The sequence below is a fragment of the Chiloscyllium plagiosum genome, unplaced genomic scaffold (genome assembly GCF_037043375.1).
Source record: "Chiloscyllium plagiosum isolate Xiang-an unplaced genomic scaffold, Cpla_swu_hap1 HiC_scaffold_3, whole genome shotgun sequence".
NCBI lineage: Eukaryota > Metazoa > Chordata > Chondrichthyes > Orectolobiformes > Hemiscylliidae > Chiloscyllium > Chiloscyllium plagiosum.
The window spans coordinates 71221302-71245870 of NW_028270141.1; the positions used below are offsets into that span (position 1 = coordinate 71221302).

The following is a 24569-nucleotide window of genomic DNA, read 5'->3' on the forward strand; positions in this document are numbered from 1 at the left end:
GTGCCAAGGAACGTCTAATCATATCTGCATTTTGTGTGCTAGAATGACACGCGGAAAGAACTGGGTGGAAAATACGTGCAAAGTCTCTGATTTTCTGGATAAACTGTAACTTGGGTAGAATTCAAAATTCATCCCTATATGTTGCATTTTTCTCTACCACTTTCCCACGGTAGTGAACATTTTACATAGCACCCCAGATTGTATGTAGAATAGCATCCTCCCATTTGACATACATCAATACATCTATTAATGCATTTTTCTCTCATGGCCATGTGGTGGGATGATGATTTAATTGTTTATTCCACAAAAATTGTTAAATTCCTCTTTGAATATTACTTCTCTTTTCTATTCACTTAATTTGGATTTGTAACCCACTAAACGCTCTCAAATTTTATTAGTTTGACCTGCATTATCTACAAGAGTAAACAGAGCTAGTGCAGTGTAAAAAGAAATTACATAAGAACTTTAATGGGCAAAATGGTTTCACTCATTTGTTATGAGAACATTTTGAGTCAGAGAATTAATAAGTTGGCATGACCTATTTAGTGTCTAATGTTTCGACCATTGACAGAAGACCTTTAGCATCATAACTGGGTCAAGTTGACCTCCCCATCCAATTCTCCAAACACAAGCTCACAGTAAGTGACATTGTGAATGAAAGGACAGAATTTTCCCAGATCCTGAGTGGCAAGCTTTTTGACATTTGATTGCAAGATCTTTGGGGGTGGGGTGGGGGCAGGTAGAGTAAAAGATAGTTCCCCGGCAGCAGACACTTGTTGAACGATGCCATGATGATGTACTCTTGATTCTGGTGATATTAGCCGCCTGCTGGCTGTTTTGCAGCAGTGTGAAGCCCATCACCACGTGGCAACCATCAGTTTAATGGAGGCTTCCTCCTTGCGATAGTCCAGTGGGATAACACTGGAACCAATGGTTCCAACACAGCTCCTGCAGCCTCAGTGAGGCTCAGTGGTTTCCCCACCAACGGACCACATGCCTATTTGGACATTCTGGAAAATCCTATTTTAAATTTCCCCACATTGAGGTGTTAAGACACCCTTTCAATCCTCCACCTGCTTAAGAACCACACTGAGCGAGGCTGCAAAGTTTCCCAAGCAGTGGACTCTCTGATTTGACCTGCAACAAATAGGAGAAAGTAAGGACTGCAGATGCTGGAGATCAGAGTCGAAAAATGTGGCGCTGGAAAGGCACAACAGGTCAGGCAGTATCTGAAGAGCAGGAGAATCAATGTTTTGGGCATAAGTCCTTCATCAAGCCTGCAACAAATAACCAGCTATTCCTAACACAGACACAAGTTAAGTGATGGCCAGCTCAGTTTCTTGTTACAGTGCTAGTATGCAGGTTTGGTCCTGATGTCAGGTACCCAAAAGGCACAGGAAAGTACTGTCCAAATCCACAGGAAAATATACTAATGTAATCTTAAAACAAAAAGGGTACACTGTACCTGCAGTTCATTCATTTTTTTTTAATTCATATAAACCCATTCAGCAAATGATTATTGTATCAAGCAATAATACTATTTAATAAACCAGAGAACATTCTAATTAAATCTGGGAATGAGCAATTGTGTTTGTCTTAATTAACTATTTAAGAACTGCCTGAATAGTTTGGATATTAAATTTCTAAGATGTATACAATCTAACAGTTAAATTAATTTCAGCAATGTTAACTTCTGAAAATATATATATCCATATGAACATTCCATTACTTGGGAATAATGAAATGCTACCTAACCAGGTATTGAAATCTCTCCAACAATTCTATACACAAACAACAAAGATCATTCCACCGCAAGCAAAGGGAGAAGTTAAACAACAAACACAATTAATCCACTTTAGTGTCTGTTAGATTGTGTCCAGTTCTTGGAAGAAACCTTCAGCCATTTTGAAATATACAATTCAAGGATCAATCACAAAAAGTCCATACCAGCTATAACTGGACAGATATTTGCATAATTAAGTCCTGAGGCAATGAGGAGATGAGCTCATAGTTTAGTACCGCATTGCTGAAAGTGAATGCACTCTGCGCGAGTTTGCCAAGTCAACAGTAAATATTCCAGTAGTATTCATATAGAATTTCATTTTCAGTACAGAATTCTTGTGCTTTGAATTAAAGATTAGATTGAATTGAGAAACAGGCCAGCGACAGCTGCATTTTTTACTCTGAGTCTTTTCAAAGCTCATTCTGCCCATTTTCCTCTGTAGTTTTAAACATGAGGATAGAATTGTAGATTTTCAGAGCTGGGCCCAGTTTAATGCTCATTATCTTCACAATGTCTGTCTGCGTCAGTAGTAGAAGTGCTTCTCCATCAATTTGCTAAAAGAAAAAATTGTAAGTATTAATTTAGAATCAATGTACTATGTAACAGCAGTCATGCTTTGAACAATATAATTCAAAATGACAAAGCTCTAAACATTCAGAACATCTGAAAAACAAATATCCATGAACCATATATTTAGATAATGCAGTTTCTTCATCCAACTGAGTCAATTTCAACGTAACTTCCTTTCACAGAATGCAGGCAGCACTGGCAATGCCAACATGTCTATCCCTAACTGTCCTCAAACTGAAAAGCTCGTTATGTCATTTTCAAGAGCAGATTTCTTCCTTAAAAGGAAATTATGATAATCAACAATAGCTTTATTACCAATGACTAACTAAGATTAGTTTTGAAATCTTTATTTATTAACTGGATTTAAAATTTCACCAGCTGCTGTGCTAGTGGGTTTTGAACTTGTGTCCCTACAGCATTAATCAGAAGTTTGAAAAACTCAGCAGGTCTGGCAGTATCTGTGGACAGAAAGCAGAGTTAACATTTTTGGAAGGATTTCTGGTAATCCTTCTTCAGAACGGATTGTAACTAGGAAACGTTTGGTATATCAATATGTAACCAATAGCAGCCTAATAGACTGTATTAAGCATCTGAAGAAACATGATATCCGGAGGCTGGGATGGGGTTGCGGGGGCAATAAATGATGTGTGGTGATGGAACCCAGGGAATGAGAAACAGTTGGGCAGACAAAAAAATGGCTAAAGGCCAGTCTGGGAGAATCAACTGTTGCTAAATCGGGACAATTGGTGGCTGATCATGGGCTGTTTGTAGTAGTAACCTATGCGATGCTAAGGTCTGATATGTAAGGGCTGGCGAAAGGACATGGGAGAAGGTGCTCAGGTCCTAAAATTATTGAACTCGATATTGAGTCGTGAAAGCGGCAGGGTTCCCAAGTGGAAAATGAGGTGCTGTTCTTCCAGCTTGTGCTGAGCTTCACTGGAGCACTGCAGCAAACCTGAGACAGATGCGAGCCAGAGAACAGGGCAGTGTGTTGAAGTGGCAGGTAACTGGAAGTTCAGGGTCAGTTCTGCAGACAGAACATAGGTGTTCTGCAAGGCTGTCACCCAGTCTGCACTTCATCACCCCAATGTAGAGCAGATCACACTGTGAGCAGCAAATGCAGTAGACTAGATTGAGTGAAGTACAGGAAAAGCATTGTTTCACCTGGAAGGTATGTCTTGGGCCTTGGATAGTGAGGAAGAAGTAAATATGCAGGTGTTACACCATCTGCAATTGCATGGAAAGATGCCATGGGGATGTGTTGTGATTGACGGAGAAGTGAACCAAGACGTCCTGGAGGGAATGGTGCCTGCAGAAGGCTGACAAGAGAGGGGAGGGGAATGTGTCTGGTGGTGGCAAACTGCTGGAGGTGGCGAAAATAGTGGCTAATGATCCTCTAGATATGGATGCTGGAGGGATGGTAGGTGAGGACCAGGGGGATCCTATCGGTTGTATGATGGAAGCGAGGGGATGAGAGCCGAAGTACAGAAGATGGGTTAGGCCCAGCTGAGCACCCACTACCAACAACAATGGTAGTGAATCCTTGGTTAAAGAAGGTGGTGGATATTTCAGAGGCTCTCTTGACATCATTGGAACGGAGATGGACAAATTCGGATAATGGGATCAAGCCTTTACAGGAAGCAGGGTATGAGGATGTATAATCCAGGTAACTGTATAAGTCAGTAGATTTGTAGTGGCTATTGGTAGCCAGCCTATCCCCAGAAATGAAAACAGTGATGTCAAGGAAGGGAAGGGAGGAGTCACAGATGGACCAGGTGAAGGTGAACTGGGTGGAAACTGGAACAAAACTGATAAACCTTTCCAATTCCAGATGAGAGGGGGAAGCAGCACCGATGATGTTATTGATGCACTGGAGAAAGAGTTGTTGGTGTGGGCCCTGAGTGAGGATTGGAATAAGTAATGTTCCATGTACCCCACAAAGAGACAGGCAGAACTGGGGCCCTTGCAGGTATCTATAGCTACCACGTTGATATGAAGGAAGTGGTAGGAATAAAAGAGAAGTTGTTTAGGTTGAGGACGAGCTCAGCTAAGCAGAGGAAGCTGGTGGTGGATTGGGACGGTTCAGGCCTTCTTTCCAGGAGGAATTGGAGAGCTTTGAGATCATCCTGATGGGAGATGGACATTGAAAGGGATTTCGCGTCTGTGGTAAAGAGGTGGTGCTGAAGCCCACAAACTGGAAATATGAAACTGACATAAAGCATCAGAGGAATCACAGATGTAAGTGGGAAGCGATTGGACAAGCAGAGAAAGAAGTCAAGTCGAGGTGGGAAGAAACGGGTCCGCCCATTACAGAGAAGGTAGAGGCAGGCTGTGTGGGGTTAGGAGACCATGAGCTTGGAGACAATTTGGGGGGAGGGGGGGGGGGGGGGCAGTGGGCATGGTTGGGGAGATCAACAGATGAAAGAAATGATATTATTGACTGTGGTGGACTGCTGGGGTCATGGTCTAGGCGAGATAGGAAGAGGTGTCCGAAAGCTGGTGCACAGCGTCTGCAATATAGAGGTCAGTACACAAGATAACAACAGCTCCACCCTTGTCGGCAGGCTTCATTACAGTGTCAGGGATGGATCGAAGAGCACAGGATGTAGTCGGTTCAGAGGGGAGCTAGCTTCAAATGGATAAGGTGGAAGTAAAGAGATTGAAGTGGCCAATGTCATGTCGACAGCTCTTGACGAACAGGTTGAATGCAGGTAAAAGGCCAGAGGGAGGATTCAATTGAGCAAAGAGTGGCAGAACTGGATGAAGGTATCTGTGAGATGGGGAGATGGCTCTTGTACAAAGAAATGGGCACAGAGGTGAAGGAACAAGAGTCCAATGTTATTTTGTGCCCAAAATCCATGGGGGATGGGAGGGGTGTGGAATCAGAGGGATGAAACTATAGCCTTCGCTGAGTGCAATATGTTCAGCAGAAAGCAGGCGGTCAGAAAGGATAGTAAACCCCATAGGAGATGGGGTTACTTGGTGATGCCACCACCAGACACATATTCCCCACCCCCACCCCGTCAGCATTCAGCAAGGACAATGCCCTCCGAGACACCCTGGTCCACTCATCCTCACCTCCCACATCCTTGCGGCACCTTCCCATACAATCGCAGAAGGTGTAGTGCCTGTCAGTTTACTTCCTCCACCCTCACTATCCAAGGCTCTAGCGCTTTACCTGCACTTTACTCAATCTAGTCTATTCCGTTCGCTGCTCACAATATGGGAGATGAAACACAGACTGGGTTAGGGTTAGGGTGAGGACTGTTTTTTCTACGTTCTGTCTGTAAAAATGACCCTGTGTTTCCTGTTACCTGCCACTTCAATACACATCTTGTTCCCTGGCCAACGTCTGTCTCAGACTTGCTGCTATGCTCCAGCGAAGCTCAATGCAAGCTGGATGCACAATATCTCAACTTCCACTTGGGATCCTATAGCCTTCAGGACTCAATATAGAGTTCAATAATTTTAGGGCCTGAGCACTCCCATGTCCTTATCACAATCCACACAGCGGGCCTTGTCATCACATGGGCTGCTACCACAAACAAGCTGCTGTTAGCCACTAATTATCCTCATTAGCAGCTATCGGCACAACCTACCCAGTCTCTCCTCATAAGAAAATCCCTCCATGTAAAAAGTCAGAATTCACAAATAGGTGTTTAATAAATGCAGGAGAACTACCTGGACTTGTGACTGCATTAAACCATTATAGAAATTTATACTAATTTACAGCTAAATATCAACATTTGTTCTTGTTTGGTTCTGTTCACAAAACCAAAAAGTACACAATTCAGTTCTCAACCCTGCTTCGCCATTCAATAAGATCGTGACTGATGTGTGCTTCAAATTCTATATTTCCATCTACTCCAATTATGAATCAGCTCCAATAATCCTTGCTTCGAAAGAACGTATTCATCTCGGACTTAAAATACTCTGGCCCTGCGGCCACCAGCTTCTCCAGGAAGACAGCTCCACAGTCTTGCAACTCTTTGAAAGAAAACAAAATCTCCTCATCTTGGTCTTTTAAAACAGAGGCACCATGTTGAAATGATATCATTCATCGTTTTTTTTAAATCACTCGTGGAACATGGGCAGCTCTGGCTGAGATAGCATTTATTACCCCTCCATGGGTATCCTCGAGAATATGGTGATGAGCTGCCATTGTGACCTGCTTCAGTCCATGTGCTCAGGGAGATTCACAGTGCCACTAGAAAGTGAGTGCCAGGATTTTGACCCAGCTTATATTATTTAAACTCAAATTTTATTGTAGTCTGTAAAGCATTCGAGGTTACATATTTACAACACAAAACTTGCTGCTTCATTTTTAGAGTTGCTTCATGTTTAACAATCTATACAGTTTTGATACTTTGTTTAGAATTTGTTCATTATCTGGACTTTAAGTGGTCATTGGGACGACACAGTGGCTCAGTGGTTAGACTGCTGCTTCACAGCACCATGGACCTGGGTTGGATTCCAGCCTCGGGCGACCATCTGTGTGGAGTTTGCACATTCGCCCCGTGTCTGCGTGGGTTTCCTCCGGGTGCTTCTGTTTACTCCCACAGTCACAAAGATGTGCAGGTCAGGTGAATTGGCCATCGTGTTAGGTGCATTAGTCAGAGGGAATTGGGTCTGGGGGATTACTCTTTGGAGGGCCGGCGTGGACTGGTTGGGCCGAAGGGCCTGTTTCCACACTGTAGGGAATCTAATCCACAAAAACTAATCTTCGCACTGTTCTGTATTGACAATTACAAGCATGAGGAATCCTCTCTTAAATATTCAAAGAAAATGTTTCATTAAAAGCTAAAGTCCCATGACGTTTGTTGCAGCGATCAATTGGCAACAAAGACCAGCAGTCTTGAATTATATCTTCACTTTGAAAGGGTATTTTGCACTTTATTTTGTTAATGTCTCCAAGGTATGTTTGGAAGTATTTCTCTAGAATGCTCTTTGTTTTATTATTTGCATCAATAACATCATCCCAGATTACTGTGTGACCCCTCCCTTTTATGATATCTATGTTGGAAGAAGATGAAGAAGCACAACAGCCAGTCTTTCAAGGCAACAAAGATCCTGAGACCATAAGACATTTGAGAAAAGTAGGCCATTCAGCCCATCAAATCTGTTCTGCCATTCAATGAAATTCTCAACATAATTTTCCCACCTTTTCCTTATAATCTTTGATTCCCTTATTGATTAAACCATATATAATATTGAATATATAAAGCTCTCTGCAGTAAAGATTCACCACCCTCCAAGAGAAACAATGTCCCCTCATCTCAGTCTTAAATGTGTGACCTCCTACTCTGAATTGATGTCCTCTGGTCAGACTCTTTCACAGGGAGAAACAAACTCTCAGCATCTCTACTGTCAATCCCTGAAGAATTGAGTTTCATCTGGGTCACTTCTCACACGCCCAACCTCCAAAGGAGTACAGGCACAACCTATCCAGTCTCTCCTCATAAGAAAATCCCTCCATGTATGGATCAATCTAGTGGTCATTTTCTGTACATCCACCAATGTCAGAATATCATTCTTTAGATGAGGAGCAAAGACTGTTCATAGAATTCTTGGTGCAGTCTCACCAGTGATTTGTATAGGTTAAGCTAGATTTTTCTATTTTTATATTCCATTTGAAACAAAGGGCAGCAGTCCTGTTGCCTTCACTATTACCTGTTGAACTTGGATGCCAACGTTTTGTGATACATGATTGAGGACCCTCAAATCCACCTGCACTGCCACCATTTTGCAGTCTTTCTTCATTTAAATAATATTTACTTCTGCTCTGCGTAACCTCACATTTTCACACACTGGGTAGAAATTTGGCAAATAGAAAACATTCACCTAACCTGTCTACATCCTTCTGTACATACTGTCATCCTCATCAATCACCTTCCTATCCTTTTTTGTGTCACTTCCAAATTTGGCTATAGTACATTCACTTCCACCATCTAAGTCTTTTCATATTTATCAAGAAGAATTGTGGCTCCAGCACGGTTCGCTGTGGCACTCATTAGTTAACATCCTAAAAATGGCCTTTATTTCACTTTGTGTCTTCTGCTCATTAGCCAGTCCTCTATCGATGTTAATAAGCTCCCCTAACACCACAGTTATCCCATTATACAGTCATATATGCTGTACCTTATTGAACATCTTCTCCTTTACTTCCTGCATATTTCCTCAAAAAAAAATGTCAGGCGTGATTTCTCCTGATGAAGCCATTCTAACTCTGCTCAATTATAAGCATCTCTTAGATTAGAGTGGTGCTGGAAAAGCACAGCAGGTCAGGCAGCATCTGAGGAGCAGGAAAATCGATGTTTCGGGCAAAAGCCCTTCATCAGGAATAGAGGCAGGGTGCCTGCAGAGTGGAGAGATAAATGAGAGGGGGGTGGGGAGAAAGTAGCATAGAGTACAATAGGTGAATGGGGGTGGGGATGGAGGTGATAGGTCAGAGAGGAGGGTGGAGTGGATAGATGGAAAGGTAGAACAGGTCATGAGGACGGTGCTGAGCTGGAAGGCTGGAGCTGGGGTGAGATGGGGGAAGGGGAAATGAGGAAACTGGTGCGAGTCTGTTTCAGGACATGGTTGAAGAGCTTCAGGACAGAGGTGATGACCTGGGGGTTGCAGTGAGAGAGAGACTCACCGAGAGTCTTGTAGAGAGAGGAGGAAAACTTCTTCAAGGCAGGCATCCTCGCAAGAGAATTCGCAGTAGGGTTAAAATCAACTAGGCAAAAACAAGGACAGCAGATGCTGGAAACCAGAGTCTAGATTAGAGTGGTGCTGGAAAAGCACAGCAGGTCAGGCAGCATCTGAGCAGCAGCAAAATCGACGTTTCGGGCAAAAGCTCTTCATCTCAGACATATTAGTTCACACTGTACTTTTTCTACAGATATTTATTGTGGTTATGTCCCTTTACCTTTCATTCCTGTATTTAATATTTTTGGAATGCCACTGGCATCCTCTATCATGAAGACTGATGCAAAGTATTTTTCAGCTCCATGGTCATTTCCTGAATCCCAATTATTATTTCCCAGCTTCATTGTTCAAACAGCCTCTATCACTTTGGCCACTCTCTCTCTTTTATTTAAAACAACACTTATAGTATCATTTTTATATTACTTGCTAATTTACACAAATTATTTTTAATAGACTTTTTCTTCTTAAACATTTCCTAATCCTCACCACGTTGTATGATTTTTTTTTCTCTTTCAATTTGATACTGTACTCAATTTCCTTGGTTAATCATGCCCAGTTTAACTCCTCCTCCTTAGAGTCCTTCTTCATTACTGGGATATATCTTTTTGAAAGTCATGAACTAGTTTCTTTAACGTCGACCATGGTTCATCAACCATCTTTTCTGTTAAACTTCTTTCTCAGTCCATTCCAACCAAATCTGACTCAATGTTAACTCTGTTTTCTCTCTACAGATGCTACCACAACTAGGTTTCTTCAGCAATTTCTGTGTTTGGTTTTGACCTCATTTATTTAAAGATTATCATATCTGTTTCCAATCAAAGTCTCTCACTTGCAAATCGAATTCTAAATTCTAGTAGGTTATGATTACTATTTCCTAGGGATCATTTAGTTGGAGATCATTTGACATTTTCAGCACTTGACCTCATTTACTTTTTTTAATATTTGCACACAGTGGTCCTTTCTTTCTCATTCTGGGCATCATTATCCCTCTCCCAACCCACCACTTCTGTTATTATTTCAAAGCCTCCTCTACAGTCCTATTCAATTCATCAGGACATTAGGCTCAGCACAGTTCAAGTAAAGCTTATCTCACCAAAGCAGATCCTTTACATTCCAATACTGGTGACAATGTCTCATGAACTGAAACTCATTCCCCCCATACCAATCTTTGAGACATGCAATTGACTCCTTTACTTTATTTACCCTGAACTTTCAATAGGTACACAATCATCAGCAAGTACAAATCTAGAAGGTCTTTTTCAAAAATATTCTCAAAATTCATGCTTCAGGTGCCTCTGGTTATACATGCAAAGTGCTGGAAGAATTCTGTTCTGTCCTTTATGGAAATCCATCAACTGCTGGGATATTGCTTACGATGCTGCCTGACTGGCTGTGCTTTTCTAGCACCACACTTTTTGACTCTGACCTTTAGCATCTGCAGTCCTCACTTACTCCTCAAAAAGTTAATCCATTTGCTGGCCACCAGGCTACAGGTTGGGCAATTTAATATCCATCCTTGTTCAATGCAAGTTAAAAACACCCTGTTCATTAGGATATTTCATATTTGATATCTGATGAAGGAGCAGGAGAAACGAGTGAGTTGGAAATTAATTTATAACCCGCTTGCTGGACTTCCACTAGTGCTCGGTGAAACAAATTGCGCTCTTGTTGCCTTACAAGTTTCTGTCAACAACATACCCAGTATGTCAACCAAAAAGAATTTTACTCCTTTATTGTCCAATTAGTGTGGAACTGCAGACATAGATGTCTCCACATTATAGGCCAAAATGCAACCGACTGCCATAATTCATTTATCTCTTCATCAAGCAGCAATCTTGTAACCTTTTAGAATCAAGATCAAGACACTGTACGGGGCATGGCAACAACTAACTTTGAGGGTTATGAAGGTTGCTAACACTATTGGAAAGGATTTATATTGAAGTGAAAGATTGGTATACGAAATCATGCATCCAAATTCAAACAAACCTAATAGGCTACTGCTGTACAGATTCAGGTACCCAAACAGATCTAAAGACTCCCTTGTGCATGATTCTAGTACTATTTCTGAAATTATGGCTGCACACTGGAATCATAATCTAGTATAAAGTGCAAGCAGCATATATTGTGACCAAGAACCTCTTGTTTTCCATCCAACTCTGTAATCCTTTACCACAAGCCTTCTATTTTGCATTTATACTTTCAGATAGCCAAGACTTACAACCGTGTCAATTTGATGCAAGTCCTGATGAAAAGGGCAAGTAGCATTAGAATGTATGAAGGTGGATAAATCTCCTGGTCCTGACCAGATATAGAGATGTACAGCAGTGCAAGAACACTGCAAGAAGCGAGAGAAAAAATTGTGGGGGCCCTAACTGATATTTTTGTATTATCGCTGGCCACGGTTGAGATCTTAGAAAACTGGAGGGTAGCGAATGTTGTGCCCTTATTCAAAAAGGGCTGCAAAGAAAATCCTGGGAGCTATAGACCATTAAGCCTAACATCTGTGGTGGGTATGTTACTTGAGAAGATTCTGAGGGATAAGATATACATGCCTTTGGAAAGACAGGAATTGATTAGGAGCAGTCAGCACGGATGTGTGTGTGGCAGATCATACCTCACAAATTTGTTTGCATTCTGTGATGAAATGACTAGGAAGGTTGACAAGGGCAGGGAAGTAGATAGTCTATAGGAAATTCAGTAAGGCCCTTGATAAGGTTCCACATGGTAGGCTGCTCTGGAAGGTTTGATCACATGGAATCCAGGGCTAGCTGTCAAACTGGATACACAATTGACTTGATACTAGGAAACAGAGGGTAATAGTGGAAGGATGCTTGTCGGACTGAAGGCCTGTGACCAGTAGAGTGCCTAAGGGGTCAGTGATGGGCCCATTGCTGTTTGTTATCTATATCAATGATTTGAATGAGAATGTACAAGCCATGAGTAGTAAATTTGCAGATGACAAAAATAGGTGGTATTGTGGACACTGAGAAAGGTATCAGAAATTGCAGCAGGACCTTAATCAGCTGGGGAAGTGGGCCGAGAAATGGCAAATGGAGTTTAACATAGATAAATGTGAGGTCCTGCATTTTGTAAAGTCAAATCAAGGTAGGAGTTTCATGGCGAATGGTAGGGCCTTAAGGAGTGTAGTGGAACAGAGGGACCTTGGGTTCAGGTGCATGGTTCTCTGAAAGTGGAGTCACAGGTAGACAGGGCAGTGAAGGAGGCTTTTGGCACACTGACCTTCATCAGTCAGGGCATTGAGTATAGAAGTTGGGAAGTTATGTTGCACTTGTACAGGATGTTGATGAGGCTGCACTTGGAGTATTGTGTTCAGTTTTGGTCACCTTGATGCAGGAAGGATGTTATTAAACTGGAAAGAGTGCAGAAGAATTTTACAAGGATGTTGCCATGACTCACCTGTCTGAGTTATAAGGAGAGGTTGGGCAAGCTAGGACATTTTTTCTTTAGAGCATAGGAGACTGAGGGGGGATCTTATAGAAATATACAAGATTGTGAGAGACATGGGTAGAGTGAATGCACTCTCAGTCGTTTTTTCCAAGGTTGGAAAATTGAGGACTAGAGGGTATCAGTTTAAGGTTAGATTGGGAAAGAATAAAAAGGAACCTGAGGAGCAACTTATTTTTATATACAGAAGGTGGTATGTACATGGTATGAACTGCCAGCAGAAGTTGTTGAGGCAGGTACCTAATAACGTTTAAAAATCATTTGGATAAATACATGGACAGGGAAGGTTTAGAAAGATATGGGCCAAGTGCAGAGAAGTGGGGTTAGCATTGATGAACATTTTGGGCCAAAGGACCTGTCTCCATGCTATGACTCTAAAAGTAGACCTCTGGATAAAGGACCAATATGACTTTATCTGACACAAATAGCCACTAGCTCAGATGCTGCCATTGGACTTTAACAGGATACAATCGACTTGATATCTGCATGTTGGCAATCACAAGGGTCGAAACAAAGCCACAGGAAAGGAATGGCGCATGTTCTAGTTCCCAGAATCCAAGGTCATAGATGAGTTCTGCTAGAAGACTGAGAAGGGAATTTTGATGGGAAAGCACACAGAAATGGCATGTTGGCATAGCTGCCATAGAATCTGCAGTCAAGGAGCATGGAGTTGACCAGTTATGTTCAGACACATGGCTTTCCAGGATGAAATGGCCAACTCGCTGGGAATAACTATGGACTGTGATACAACTGAGGAAGTTATAAGTTCTATTTTTACTTCTTTATCATGACATATTAGGAACTCAAGGGTTAAACATTCCCCTGCTACAAGGACTCACTGCAGTATCGATTGCAAACCTAGGCTCTTACAGAATGAGAGGGGACATCACAGCAAAGGGGCTGGCTAACTCCCCGAGGACAGAATCTTCTGGAACCACACTTGTGGATTTTACTTGCAACTGCAGGAAAAGGTGTTTGTCCTCCCTGGACAAGACTGATAACTTTATTAACTGCTTTCTGTCCCCATTATACTGCTTCCCCTACCTATTAACATGGACACGTGAATCCAACGATGAGAACAAAGAATAGTCCTTCTATCTAAATCTCTATCCATCAACATAGGATTATGAAGAATAGGATAACCAGTCCCTGTAAACCACTCACTAGTTATCACAGGAAATTGGCAATCACTAGGCATTGTAAAATTATAATTACCTGTCTTATACAATGTAACAGCAATCAACCATGTGACTTGTCAATCTCTGTATTATTCCTATAAAATATCTTGCCTTTGTGTGTAGAGCAGAGATTCATTGAGAAGTGCCACCGCAAGTAGGTTACACGAATCCTTTGGTGTCACTAAGAATCTCTCACTGGCTGTCCGATAATAAAGCATCTACCCTTGTACTAAACTTGTGTCATCCGGATTTGTAGAAAATATACTTCAACATTTGGTGCCGTGATGCGGACCTCAACATAGGGAACGTCTCACTGGGCTGAGTAAGTGACACAAAAGTCTGAATTGAACAGAACAGAACAGGGTGGACTGAAACTTGTGCCATTAGGATTTGTGAAAAAAAAAACTTCAACATTAACCTCTCAACTTCCACTGCAACAGAGATAGAAGTCACCAAAAGTTGGTGCTGTAATGGGAACTGAACTCAGGCTGGGTTCATGAGATTTATGATTACGTAGGTTCAGACATATACCACCATGATATAGGTATCAGTGTTTGATAGAGCATGCAGACTCTCAGAGCAATAAGACAACAATAAGATACGGATCACTGTGGCATCGCTGAGTGGTGGTAATGGTTTCATACTGCACATTTCTGCTGTTCTCTCACAGAATGTCAGCATTCATACTCCCATCATAGTCATTCCACCAATGTCACTGCTGGCTAAGCCTCCTCCATATTGCTGTCACGACACATGTTGTAGCCACTAGGGTGGGATTCTATAAAAATACCAAGTGAAGCAAAAATACTCACAATATTGTCACTGAATATAAACAAAAGGCTGAATCTTTTGGTTTTGTTTGTATTGTTGATAGTATTGTTGGATAAAGTAGTTGCAATCTTTGTGTCGTATCTTTCATTTCAGGCTTAAAATGGTTGGGAATCAGACAGTATTGATGATTTGGGAAGGTTATCATTGGAGCTTGTGTATAATGAGAGCTAACCAACAGGCTGTCTACAGCAATGATGCATTTTTCCTTAGACAATGACAAGTCTTGTATCCTCTTGACTGAGTTAGCAAATGTAACACATCACCATAAATTTGGAAACTTGCATCAGCTTGGATAATTGGAATCTATGAGCATTATTGGAAGCCAGGTACGTAGCTATTGGAGTAAGATGAGAACTGTAAGTTATTGCACACTCAATGAGTTGAGAAACTTGTCTTTCCCCCAGTGTCTAGCTGCACTTTTCCAAAGGAAAGGCAGGATTGCTTTTCGGAAATTGAAGCTCAAGTACTTCAAACCTAGAATGTATAAGCCCTTAATGTGTTGTCAATATAAAGTGAGGTTAATAGATTTTGTGCAAACTTTTTGACTGTAAAAATATATTTTATTAATTAAATTATCTTTATGTACATATACAGGCACTAAAGTAATTCTGTACAATTTTTGAATGTAAAAAAACAAACTGGAGTTTGACATTCTCTGAAGTTGCAAAACCAAAGGCATTTCCTACTCTTGGAGGATACTATTTACATACATTTTGAGGCAAAGAGGATCTGATAATTGAACAGACCCTCATCACACTTTGGCGTGATGATCCTAGAAAGCATTCTTTCCCCACTACACCCTGGTGGCAGCTGCCCCAGGCTTTTGTGCAGGTGATCCTGGACCTTGGAATGTGCCAGTGTGCAATATATTTTTCAAATTTCAAAGATGTACTTTATTCATGAAATCATCTAAAAGTACATGCAAATATTCTAAAGCAATTTTATACTATCTTTGCAGTCTGCAACAATGCTAAAGCATTTCCAAACAAAGCACAGCTGTGGCATTAAATCAGGAAATTCAAATGCTGATTTCCAGGTCGTGTGTTGATCCACCATTAGCAACATGTTACAGTCGAGTGCACCACTGAAATGCACTGAATAACCTGTATTTATGCAATACATATCAACTGAACTCACCAAAGAATTAAGTCTAAGCAGCCTTTTTAACAAGCAAGTTCCTGTGCTGCTTATTTCAGAATTTTTCATTCTGATAAAGGAGCTAGAGTTGCGTACCCTCAGAATCTAGAAGCTTTGTTTGCCCTTGTTGTAATGCTCTTTCATTCTTTTAGCAATTCTCAATGTAAAAAAATCTAAAACCCTAAATATGTTACATAACACTGAATGGACAGTAATTATTACTTGATGCCCTGCCATCACAAATGATGGCTCATTATCTCAATAACTTCTGCAGGTAGACTTTCTATTTTATGATGGAATAGGTAAATTCTAGTTCTGAAAAGAATCCTTCCTTAGATGCTACAATATAAAGAACATTAATATCTGACACTGAAATTAAGAGACTAAAGCCCAATCTTCTGTTGACATTCATAAGTCCCTTGAACTTTGCACTTGTGCATCAGAATATATTCACAACCTCAAAACCTCTGCCTAAATCTCATTCAGTTGTAATAGTACTCAATGTCATTACATTTAGCACCTTAGTCCTCAGGCCATGTATTCAGGCATGCAATGGTTAAAGGTGATAGAATGGCAAATTTGTGCAATTAACAAACTGCATTAGTTCCCCAGTGTGATGGATTATGCACACTGTAAAATGAAACTAATTACACAGATGAGAAGTTCATTGTCAAAATATTTGACAAGACAATAGCACATGTTATCTGGAATCCATCACTTAGAACAGACAAGAGCAATGTTAATTATTAACTACCTCATCTTCATGTTGCTAATTACCATATTTAAATGCAAATTATACACCAAGATCATTTGCACTTTAAATTTTTATCTTCAATTATCCTCAATGTCATATTTCATAGGTAAACTAGGTCCAGGACATAATCACTGATGTTTACATTAGCTGTTATAGTCTACAACAAATGAAGTAACTAATAGATTTACCATCACTGCAACAAGCTAAAACTTGAACAACATTTAGTGTGGCTGATAATGAAAGACATGGGACTTCACGAATATATAATCACAATTTGTCACTCCATAGAATACAAGTAAATACTATTTCGGTTCATTCTGATTCACATTATAATCTTTCATGCATTGATACCATTAAAACTACCTCTTTTGATCCCTTCACTGTCTATAAATTTTCAGATTGTTGCTCAACATTCAGAGAAGCAGAAGTCATGCAGCTGAATATTGGGAACACCAAAATCATCGGTTTCACATGCCTTGCTTCCTGGACATCTACTCCATCCCTTCTTCTGAGAATTGTCTAAGTCAGACTCAGAAATACCATGTTTGTTGTTGAAACTTTATTGCTGGAACAGCACAGCAGGTCAGGCAGCATCCAGGGAACAGGAGATTCAACGTTTCGGGCACAGGCCCTTCTTCAGGAAAATCGGGCCTGTGCCCGAAACGTTGAATCTCCTGTTCCCTGGATGCTGCCTGACCTGCTGTGCTGTTCCAGCAATAAAGTTTCAACTTTGATCTCCAGCATCTGCAGACCTCACTTTCTCCTCAGAAATACCATGTACCTACATTCTTGTAAAGACTCTGCATTTCCAACTCCATACGCTGATACCATCCTGCCTCAGGGCATTTGTTGTTAAAATTCTCACCCTGTCATTTATTATATTATTGATCATACTTCGAGAAGTATCACAAATCACTTTGGTAGGTCTGCAGATGGGAGTTTGTACATTCTCCTCTTGTCTGCGTTGGTTTCTTCCGGATGCTGCGGTTTCCACTCACAGTCCAAAGATGTGCAGGTTAGGTGGATTGACCAAGCTAAATTGCCCATAGTCTCCAGGAATGTACAAGTTGGTAGAATAGCCATGGGGAATGCAGCATTACATGGATAGGAGTGTGTGTGTGTGTGCACGTCTGTCTCTCTCTCTTTGGAGGGATGGTGTGGACTCAATGGACCAAATGTCTTGAATTCTTGAAAAGTGCTTTATAAATACACGTTTCTCCTCGGTTTATCTTTTTGCAATTTGTTTATGGGATAAGGAGATCATAGTCTAGGTTAGCATTTCCTATTGTTCTGGAAAAGATGATGAGGTGTCTTCTTAAACTGCTCCAGTCCTCAAAATATATGTACACTCATAGTACTGTTTAGGAAGGAAGTTCACAATTTTAACTCTGTGACAATGAAAAAAATGACGATATTAGTTACAAGTCAGGACAGCGAGTGGTTTGGAGGGGAATTTGCAGGACGTGGTGTACCTTGCATCTACTATCCTTGTCCTTCTAGTTGGTAAAGCTTGTGGGTTTGGAAGGCAATGTTGAAGGAACTTGTGTGAGTTACAGCAGTTGCCTCTGTACGGCTACGGTTAAAGGAGTGAACACTGAAGGTGATGAATGTGGTGTCAATCTAGCAACTTGGTTTGGATTGGATGATATGAAGCTTCAAGTGTCGTTGGAGCTGCACCTATCGAATCAAGTGGAGGGCATTCTATCACACTCCTGACTTGTTCCTTGTAGATGATGGGCAAGCATTGGAGGGACAGAAGGTGTGTTAATTGCTGCAGAATTCCAAGCCTCTGACCTGCTCTTGTGAACAAACACCATACTTAGACATGTAAAATTCAGTTTCTGGCCAATGACAATTTCAAGATGTTGATATCGAGATTGTGGCAATGGTAAGGCTATTGAAGTTCAAGGTGAGAGGGCTAGATTCTCACTTGTTGGAGATGCTCGTTGCTTGGCACGTGTGGTACAAATGTTATTAGACATTCATTAGCCTAAGCTTGGATGTTATCCAGGTCTTGCTGCATTTGGACAAGGGCTACTTCAGCATGTGACATGACTCAAATGAAAACTGAGCTTTCATCAAGGGACATGCCTGACTGCCTGGAGAGGTCATTGATGAACAAGCTCAAGATGGTTTTGTCTCGGACGTTACAATGACCAACTTCTGTAGTGACATCCTGATAGGGAGATGATTGCCCTCCCAACAACTACAACCATCTTTCTTTGCACCAGGTATGGCTCCACAAACTCCCAAACCTTATTATCAATGATTCCACTTTTGCCTTGATGGTATTTTAAGTCAAATCCAGCCTCAATGTCAACAGTAGTCACTCTCACCTCCCCGCTGAAGTACAGCTCTTTTGTCCATGTTTGGACATATTGGAACTCAAACCAAGTGGAAGCAAGTCGGTGGTTAGTGCTGAATAAATGCTGCTTAGCAGCACTGTCCATTACTATTTTCATTCTCTCATGGGATGTGTAAGGTCAGCTTTATTGCTCATTCTTAAACGTCCAAAGGAAAGTCAAGAGCAAACACATGGCTCGGGGTCTGGAGTCACATGTCAGCCACCTTATAAGTAAGATACATGCAAAATGGTTGGTATTTGACTCCAGACCCACAGGTGGCACATTTCCTTCTCTGAAAGGAGATTAGTAAACCAGATAGGGTTTACAAAAATCGACATTGGCAAGCATAAATTCATATTTATTTTTAATTGAATTCAAATTTCACATCTGCCACAGTGAGATTCAAGCTCCACAATTTTTCACATTGTCAGGTAGATGAGCAAGTTTTAAATACACTGGGGCACAGTTTGGCTAGGGACATTGCTAATTTTCGAGCAATGTTGTCAGAGTCCACCTTTTCTTGATATCACGTGTAGTTAGATCAAATTAGCTAAAGACTGAAATCTGTGACAAACACAGAAAAAAACTGAATGAACCCAGAAGATCTGTTGGTATTGGACTTAAAACATCAACTCTGTTTTTCTCCCCACAGGATGCTGCCAGAGCTGCTGAGATTCCACATGTTCTGTAGTTTAGAGCTCTTGCATTTTGTTTCAACTGTCTGATATGTAAATAGTTCTGTATTGTAGATTCAACAGATTGATATCTCGGTTTTAAAAATCAGTGGTGCTGCTCCAGGCACTCTGTCTTGTTTTCTTCATTGAGCCAGGGTTGATCCCCTGGTTTAACAGGTATGGTAGAAACGGAGAGATGCTGGGTCATATGGTTACAGATCACAGCTTGAATATAATTCTGCTGCTATTGAAGCCCAACAGCACCTTGTTTGGAGTTACTGGATCTGTCTGAAATCAATAAGCATTCAGCACACAAATGAAGATGGAAGTGTCCTCAATTTGAGGACACGATTTAATTTATGCAATTTTCTTTTCTTTAAACATGGTGTCCACAATCACCACAGCACCATAAACCCACAAGACAATGTGTGTCAAAAACTCTTCAATTTTTACTACTGTACTCCATGCGTTCACGTATATGCAGCGTAACCCAGATTTAGAGTTAATTACTTTCTCCTTTACTCCAACTCCACCTATTTTTCAAAAACATTTTAGTGCTGTCTGCTTCTCCCAGCATTTTGTGCGCTCTGGTATTACTTTCTGATATTCTCTCCAGGTTTCCATGCTGAGTTATTTTAAACCCTCTCTAATAGCACAAGGAAAATGCTCCATCCCAGTTCTGTTCAGATGCAACCTATTTGGATTGTACTAGCTTCCTCAGTGTCCATGACCCAATAATCTAAAGCTTCCCCTCTCCTGCATCAGCTTTCCAGCCACACAGTCGTTTTATCTTCCTATGTGTCCACATCCTTACACATGGCACTGAGAGTAATCTGGAGAAATCTACTTCAGAGATCTTGACAGCTAAATTTCTAGCTAGCTCTCTAAATTCTAACCACAGGACCACATTACTCTTCTTACCAATGGGAATCATGACACTTGGCATTTCACCACCTCCCACAACCACCCCTCCCCCTTGCAGCTATTCTGTCACATCCCTGACCTTAGCAACAAGGAGCCAACAAATCATATCCTGGAGTCACATTGATAGTCACAGGAACAGCTATCTGTTCCCCTAATGAAGGAATTCTCTCTCAGTACTGGCCTTACACCCATGGTGCTGCAGGCTTGGCTCTTGCTGCATTCCTTCACGGATTCACTGCCTTCACCAAAATCCAGAGCAGAAAGCTAGTTAGTGAGCAGGATGAAAAGTGTGGTGTAGGAAAAGCACAGTTGGTCAGGTAGCATCTGGAGCGGGAGAGTCGACATTTCGAGCAGGAGCTCTTCATCTGGAATGCCCCTACCTCGCATCTGCAGTCCTCAGTTTCTCCTAGTGAGCAGCACCTCTGGAGACTCCTGCAATACCTACCAGATTCTCTTAGACTGTCTGGACCGGTCTAAACCTGCCTCCTTGTCCCTTACTTGCACCGTGACCACCTCTCTGAACATGCTATCCATGGGACTGTCCACCTCATGCATGCAATTCAGGTTACTCCAGCTGCTGCTCAAGTTCTGAAACCTGGAGCTCAAGTTTGTTCAGCCATGAACACTTCCTCTATGTGGACCCGTCTAGGCAACGAGAAATGTTTACGACCTCGCACACGCCAAAAGATGGGCATTCTACTTGGCCAAGCTTCCCCGTCAAACCTTAACTCACACTTTTAAACTGCATTACTTATTTAAACTTACGTTTTTATTATTAAGTTGGAGATTGGTAGAAAGTAGAGGTTCTTCACCATTACTCACAAACCAAATCCCCTTCCTGTGCCTACAAATTCTCACTTTCCTTGTGTTCATTTAAAAGTTTGTATTTTTCAAACTTGCTGGAGTTGAAAAACATTTCCGAGCAGCAACAACTCAGATGTACTCTCCTCCCCTCGTGCTGTTTTATCAGATGTCTGCGCCCTCTCTCCCCCACTTCTTCCCTTTCCCTCCCACTCAGGCTCTTGTTTTATCTGTTCATGGGACAGCTTTCCCAATTTTGACGCAAGCCGCCAGACCTGCAGGGTTAACTGGGCTGGATTCATTGATTTCAACTTTCATGAACTCATGTCCCAAGATCATTAGCCTGGGTCTCACACCCCCATTACCACAATGCTACCAACCCCTTTAACAATCATTCTATGAGATGACCATTTTTGTTTAAAATTCAAAACATGCAAATCTCAAAATCCTACAGCTTTGACAGGAGCTGTCAAAACATCTCTCAAAGCTGCAGTCACATGAAATCAGAGACCTATGTCACTGGCACATTGTACATGGACGGGCACAGAAGCACTTGCTGCCCCCTCTCTGAGCTTAGAACTGCTCCTCTATCACCCATTCTGCCACTGACCATGTCAGTGCCACATAGCCAGTTTAGCCATAGAGTCTACATCAAGACACTGAAGTCAAACATCATGGCCATCTGAAGTGTCGCCAATGATAGCTTGGTGACCACTGCCATTGAGCCATTGCCATGGAGTAAATTCCTTTTAGGAGCAATGGAATAGATAGACAAGCACAGAGTTCTGTCGCTCCTTCCCTCAATGGTGGTAACAAGTAGTCCCACTGCATGCAACATTGATAAAGTTGGAGATTTGATTGGAGTACAACATATCTTGCCAGGATGGACTGGGCACAGAAACAATCATTTGAACATTCTTCTGGTTTGTTCATCAGTTCACTGCATTTCATTCTGAGCCAGGTCTTTGTCTTTGCCAGTTTAATATCCCTTGTTGCCAAGCAGTCAACCTGTGACCTGAAGTCTGGTTGGAATAGAGATAGGATAAAGAGCTGATGCACAATAAATTAATCATACTTTCTGTCAGGAAACAGTGAACAGATCCCTTTTCTGTGCAGCATGTGATTACAAAAGAGCTGCCTTTTCAGTATGCTGTGTTCAACTGTGTCAAAGAAAATACCAAGCCAGTGATGCACTACCTGAATGCCACCTTTGAAGAAGATATAGATATTTTACTTAACGATGCATTGCACTGTGAGCAGGGAAACATTGCTGAGGTCATCTGCTGTACCTTGGAACAATTTGGTTGAAGTTTAGCGCACCAAGGAACAAGGAAATGAGGCAGAAGGGTTGCGGATATACTAATGATTGTGCATCTTGCAAAAGCACTAGCATTTTACACTATCTCAGGTAAACGCCAAAATTCTTTGCCATATGTAGGAATGAAAGGCCCAACGTTACACACATTTTTACACATTTTCTGCATTTAATATTCAAAATGAGGCATTGCCTTGACTGCGGAACATTTCCTTCTAATTATTTCTGCCTACAATCCTTTTTGTTTCTTTGTCATATTTAATGATTAGCACGGAATCCTGAATCAGAAAATTATAGGTTGCCCTTCCAGGAATTTCCACTTGAATTAAAATATGGGCCTTAAAATGTACAGGGGAGGTTGTAGCAGCCAGGGAACACTCAAAGATCCTACTAAATTTAATGGCAGAACCTCATTTAATTTTTTTTTCCACTGTTTCCTGTTGACAGCAAAGCAAGAGGATAGACTATCCCATCCAACAGCTGGTCCATGTCCATAGGCACTAGGCAGGGAGCAGGGAATTGAAGAGATCGAGAGCCAGTGAGAAGATTGCAACATGCAGTGTCAGAGCGAGGATGGGTTGAGGTGGTGACAGGTCAGACAGGAAGTTTGTAGGGGTGAGTGCTTACAGATTGAGGGTCAGGGATTAGCTCAACAGATCATGGGGAGGGAAACAAGTTTACTCAAGGAGCCTGAGGAAGCACAAGCTGTGCTGGAAAAGTGATTCCCTGCTAAGTCTGACTGCTTTGGATTCACTTCAGATGCTGGGTTAATCCTAGGAAACTTGCACTGGAGTCATTAAGTCTAAAAGTCTGCGGAGTCTGTTTACATAAGTGACTTGTTTATGTTTGAAAATAACTGACCAAGTAACTTGACCTCCAGATGCAGGTCATGTCCTGACTCAACACCAAAAATAAGGTTTGGATCGGGTTTCATTGTAATTTTAATTTCTGTTAACATCATGTTTCATTTCATAAATATGTGAAACAGTGAACAGGAAGAAGTCATATGTTGCTTTTCTATACTATGGTATTCAAATTTTTTTTCTGACACTTTTAAAAACAGAAAGCAATTAACTTAGACACCGTTAACAAGTGGTTCTGATTGTATGCATGAAATGGCACAAGCTTTCTCTGTTATACTGTAAGTCTTTGAATTACTAACAGTAACGCAGCAAGAGATCTGATATTGAAAAATGCTGTTCATGCTGTCACTTTTAAACCAACAGGGACAGACCACTAGCAAAAGGAACACCTATAGGAAGTTCACACCACATGCAGGAGTTAATGTATTACTGCCAGTTTGTACCGGACAATACAGAAGGGTTCCAGAAATTGAGCCTGTAACAATCCTTATGAACCCGGATCAAGAGTACAGCTGTTATTTCACCATTCCCAAATAAATTTGGTTTTATATTAGAAAATTAGATGACTATATCAGATTCTACGAATGGTGCCAAGGTGGATTATTAGCCTAATTTGCTTTAAGTAAACAATCTAATTTTTATCAACATTTTCCAATTCTTCGCCAATCGTGACACATTTCAAAATAACTCATGATATACATAACCGAAACTTGGACAAAATAAGTTATGTTTGCTACTTTTCATGTAACAAGTAGTTGTTTTTTATAGTCACACCAATGTCACATTAAACATAAAGTAAACTAAGTTGATCTATGACTGTTTTAAGTAGCACATATAAACTGAAGGTTTTAATTTATTTATTGAAGATTGATAGAATGTAATAACTCTAAACAATCTTAAAATACATTTCCTGATAGAATCCTTAAATGCATCCTGTATTATGAATTATTTTGACCTGCAATCCCTGTTGTTATGCACCTCTAGCCTCATAATAATGGAAAGAGGCAGCTTTAAGTATTTTGCTTTCGCACATTTAGGGCCTGATTTTAATTTTCTGCAGGCCGTTGAGTTTTGAGTGAATTAAATTCTCACCAAAATTGTTACCAAAATAAAACTGATCCACAATGGTAAGTAGAAAATAAACAATGTCATTTAATCAAGTCAAGGACTTATTTGGAATGCTTACACTTCTATTCAGATAGAGATGATACACCTTTCCTTATGTTGGAATTTTAA

The 24569-nt window shown here is 41.1% G+C and overlaps 1 protein-coding gene across 1 annotated transcript in view; it reads right to left on the reverse strand.

Annotated features, from left to right (window-relative positions):
• Positions 1 to 1466: 1466 nt before the first annotated feature.
• Positions 1467 to 24569, reverse strand: part of l3mbtl3 (L3MBTL histone methyl-lysine binding protein 3) — a 170153-nt gene continuing 147050 nt past the window's right edge. The window contains exon 22 of the mRNA XM_043683587.2: positions 1467 to 2337. Within this exon, the coding sequence (XP_043539522.1) occupies positions 2194 to 2337 (144 nt within the window). The 3' untranslated portion in view covers positions 1467 to 2193. The remainder of the gene's footprint in view (positions 2338 to 24569) is intronic.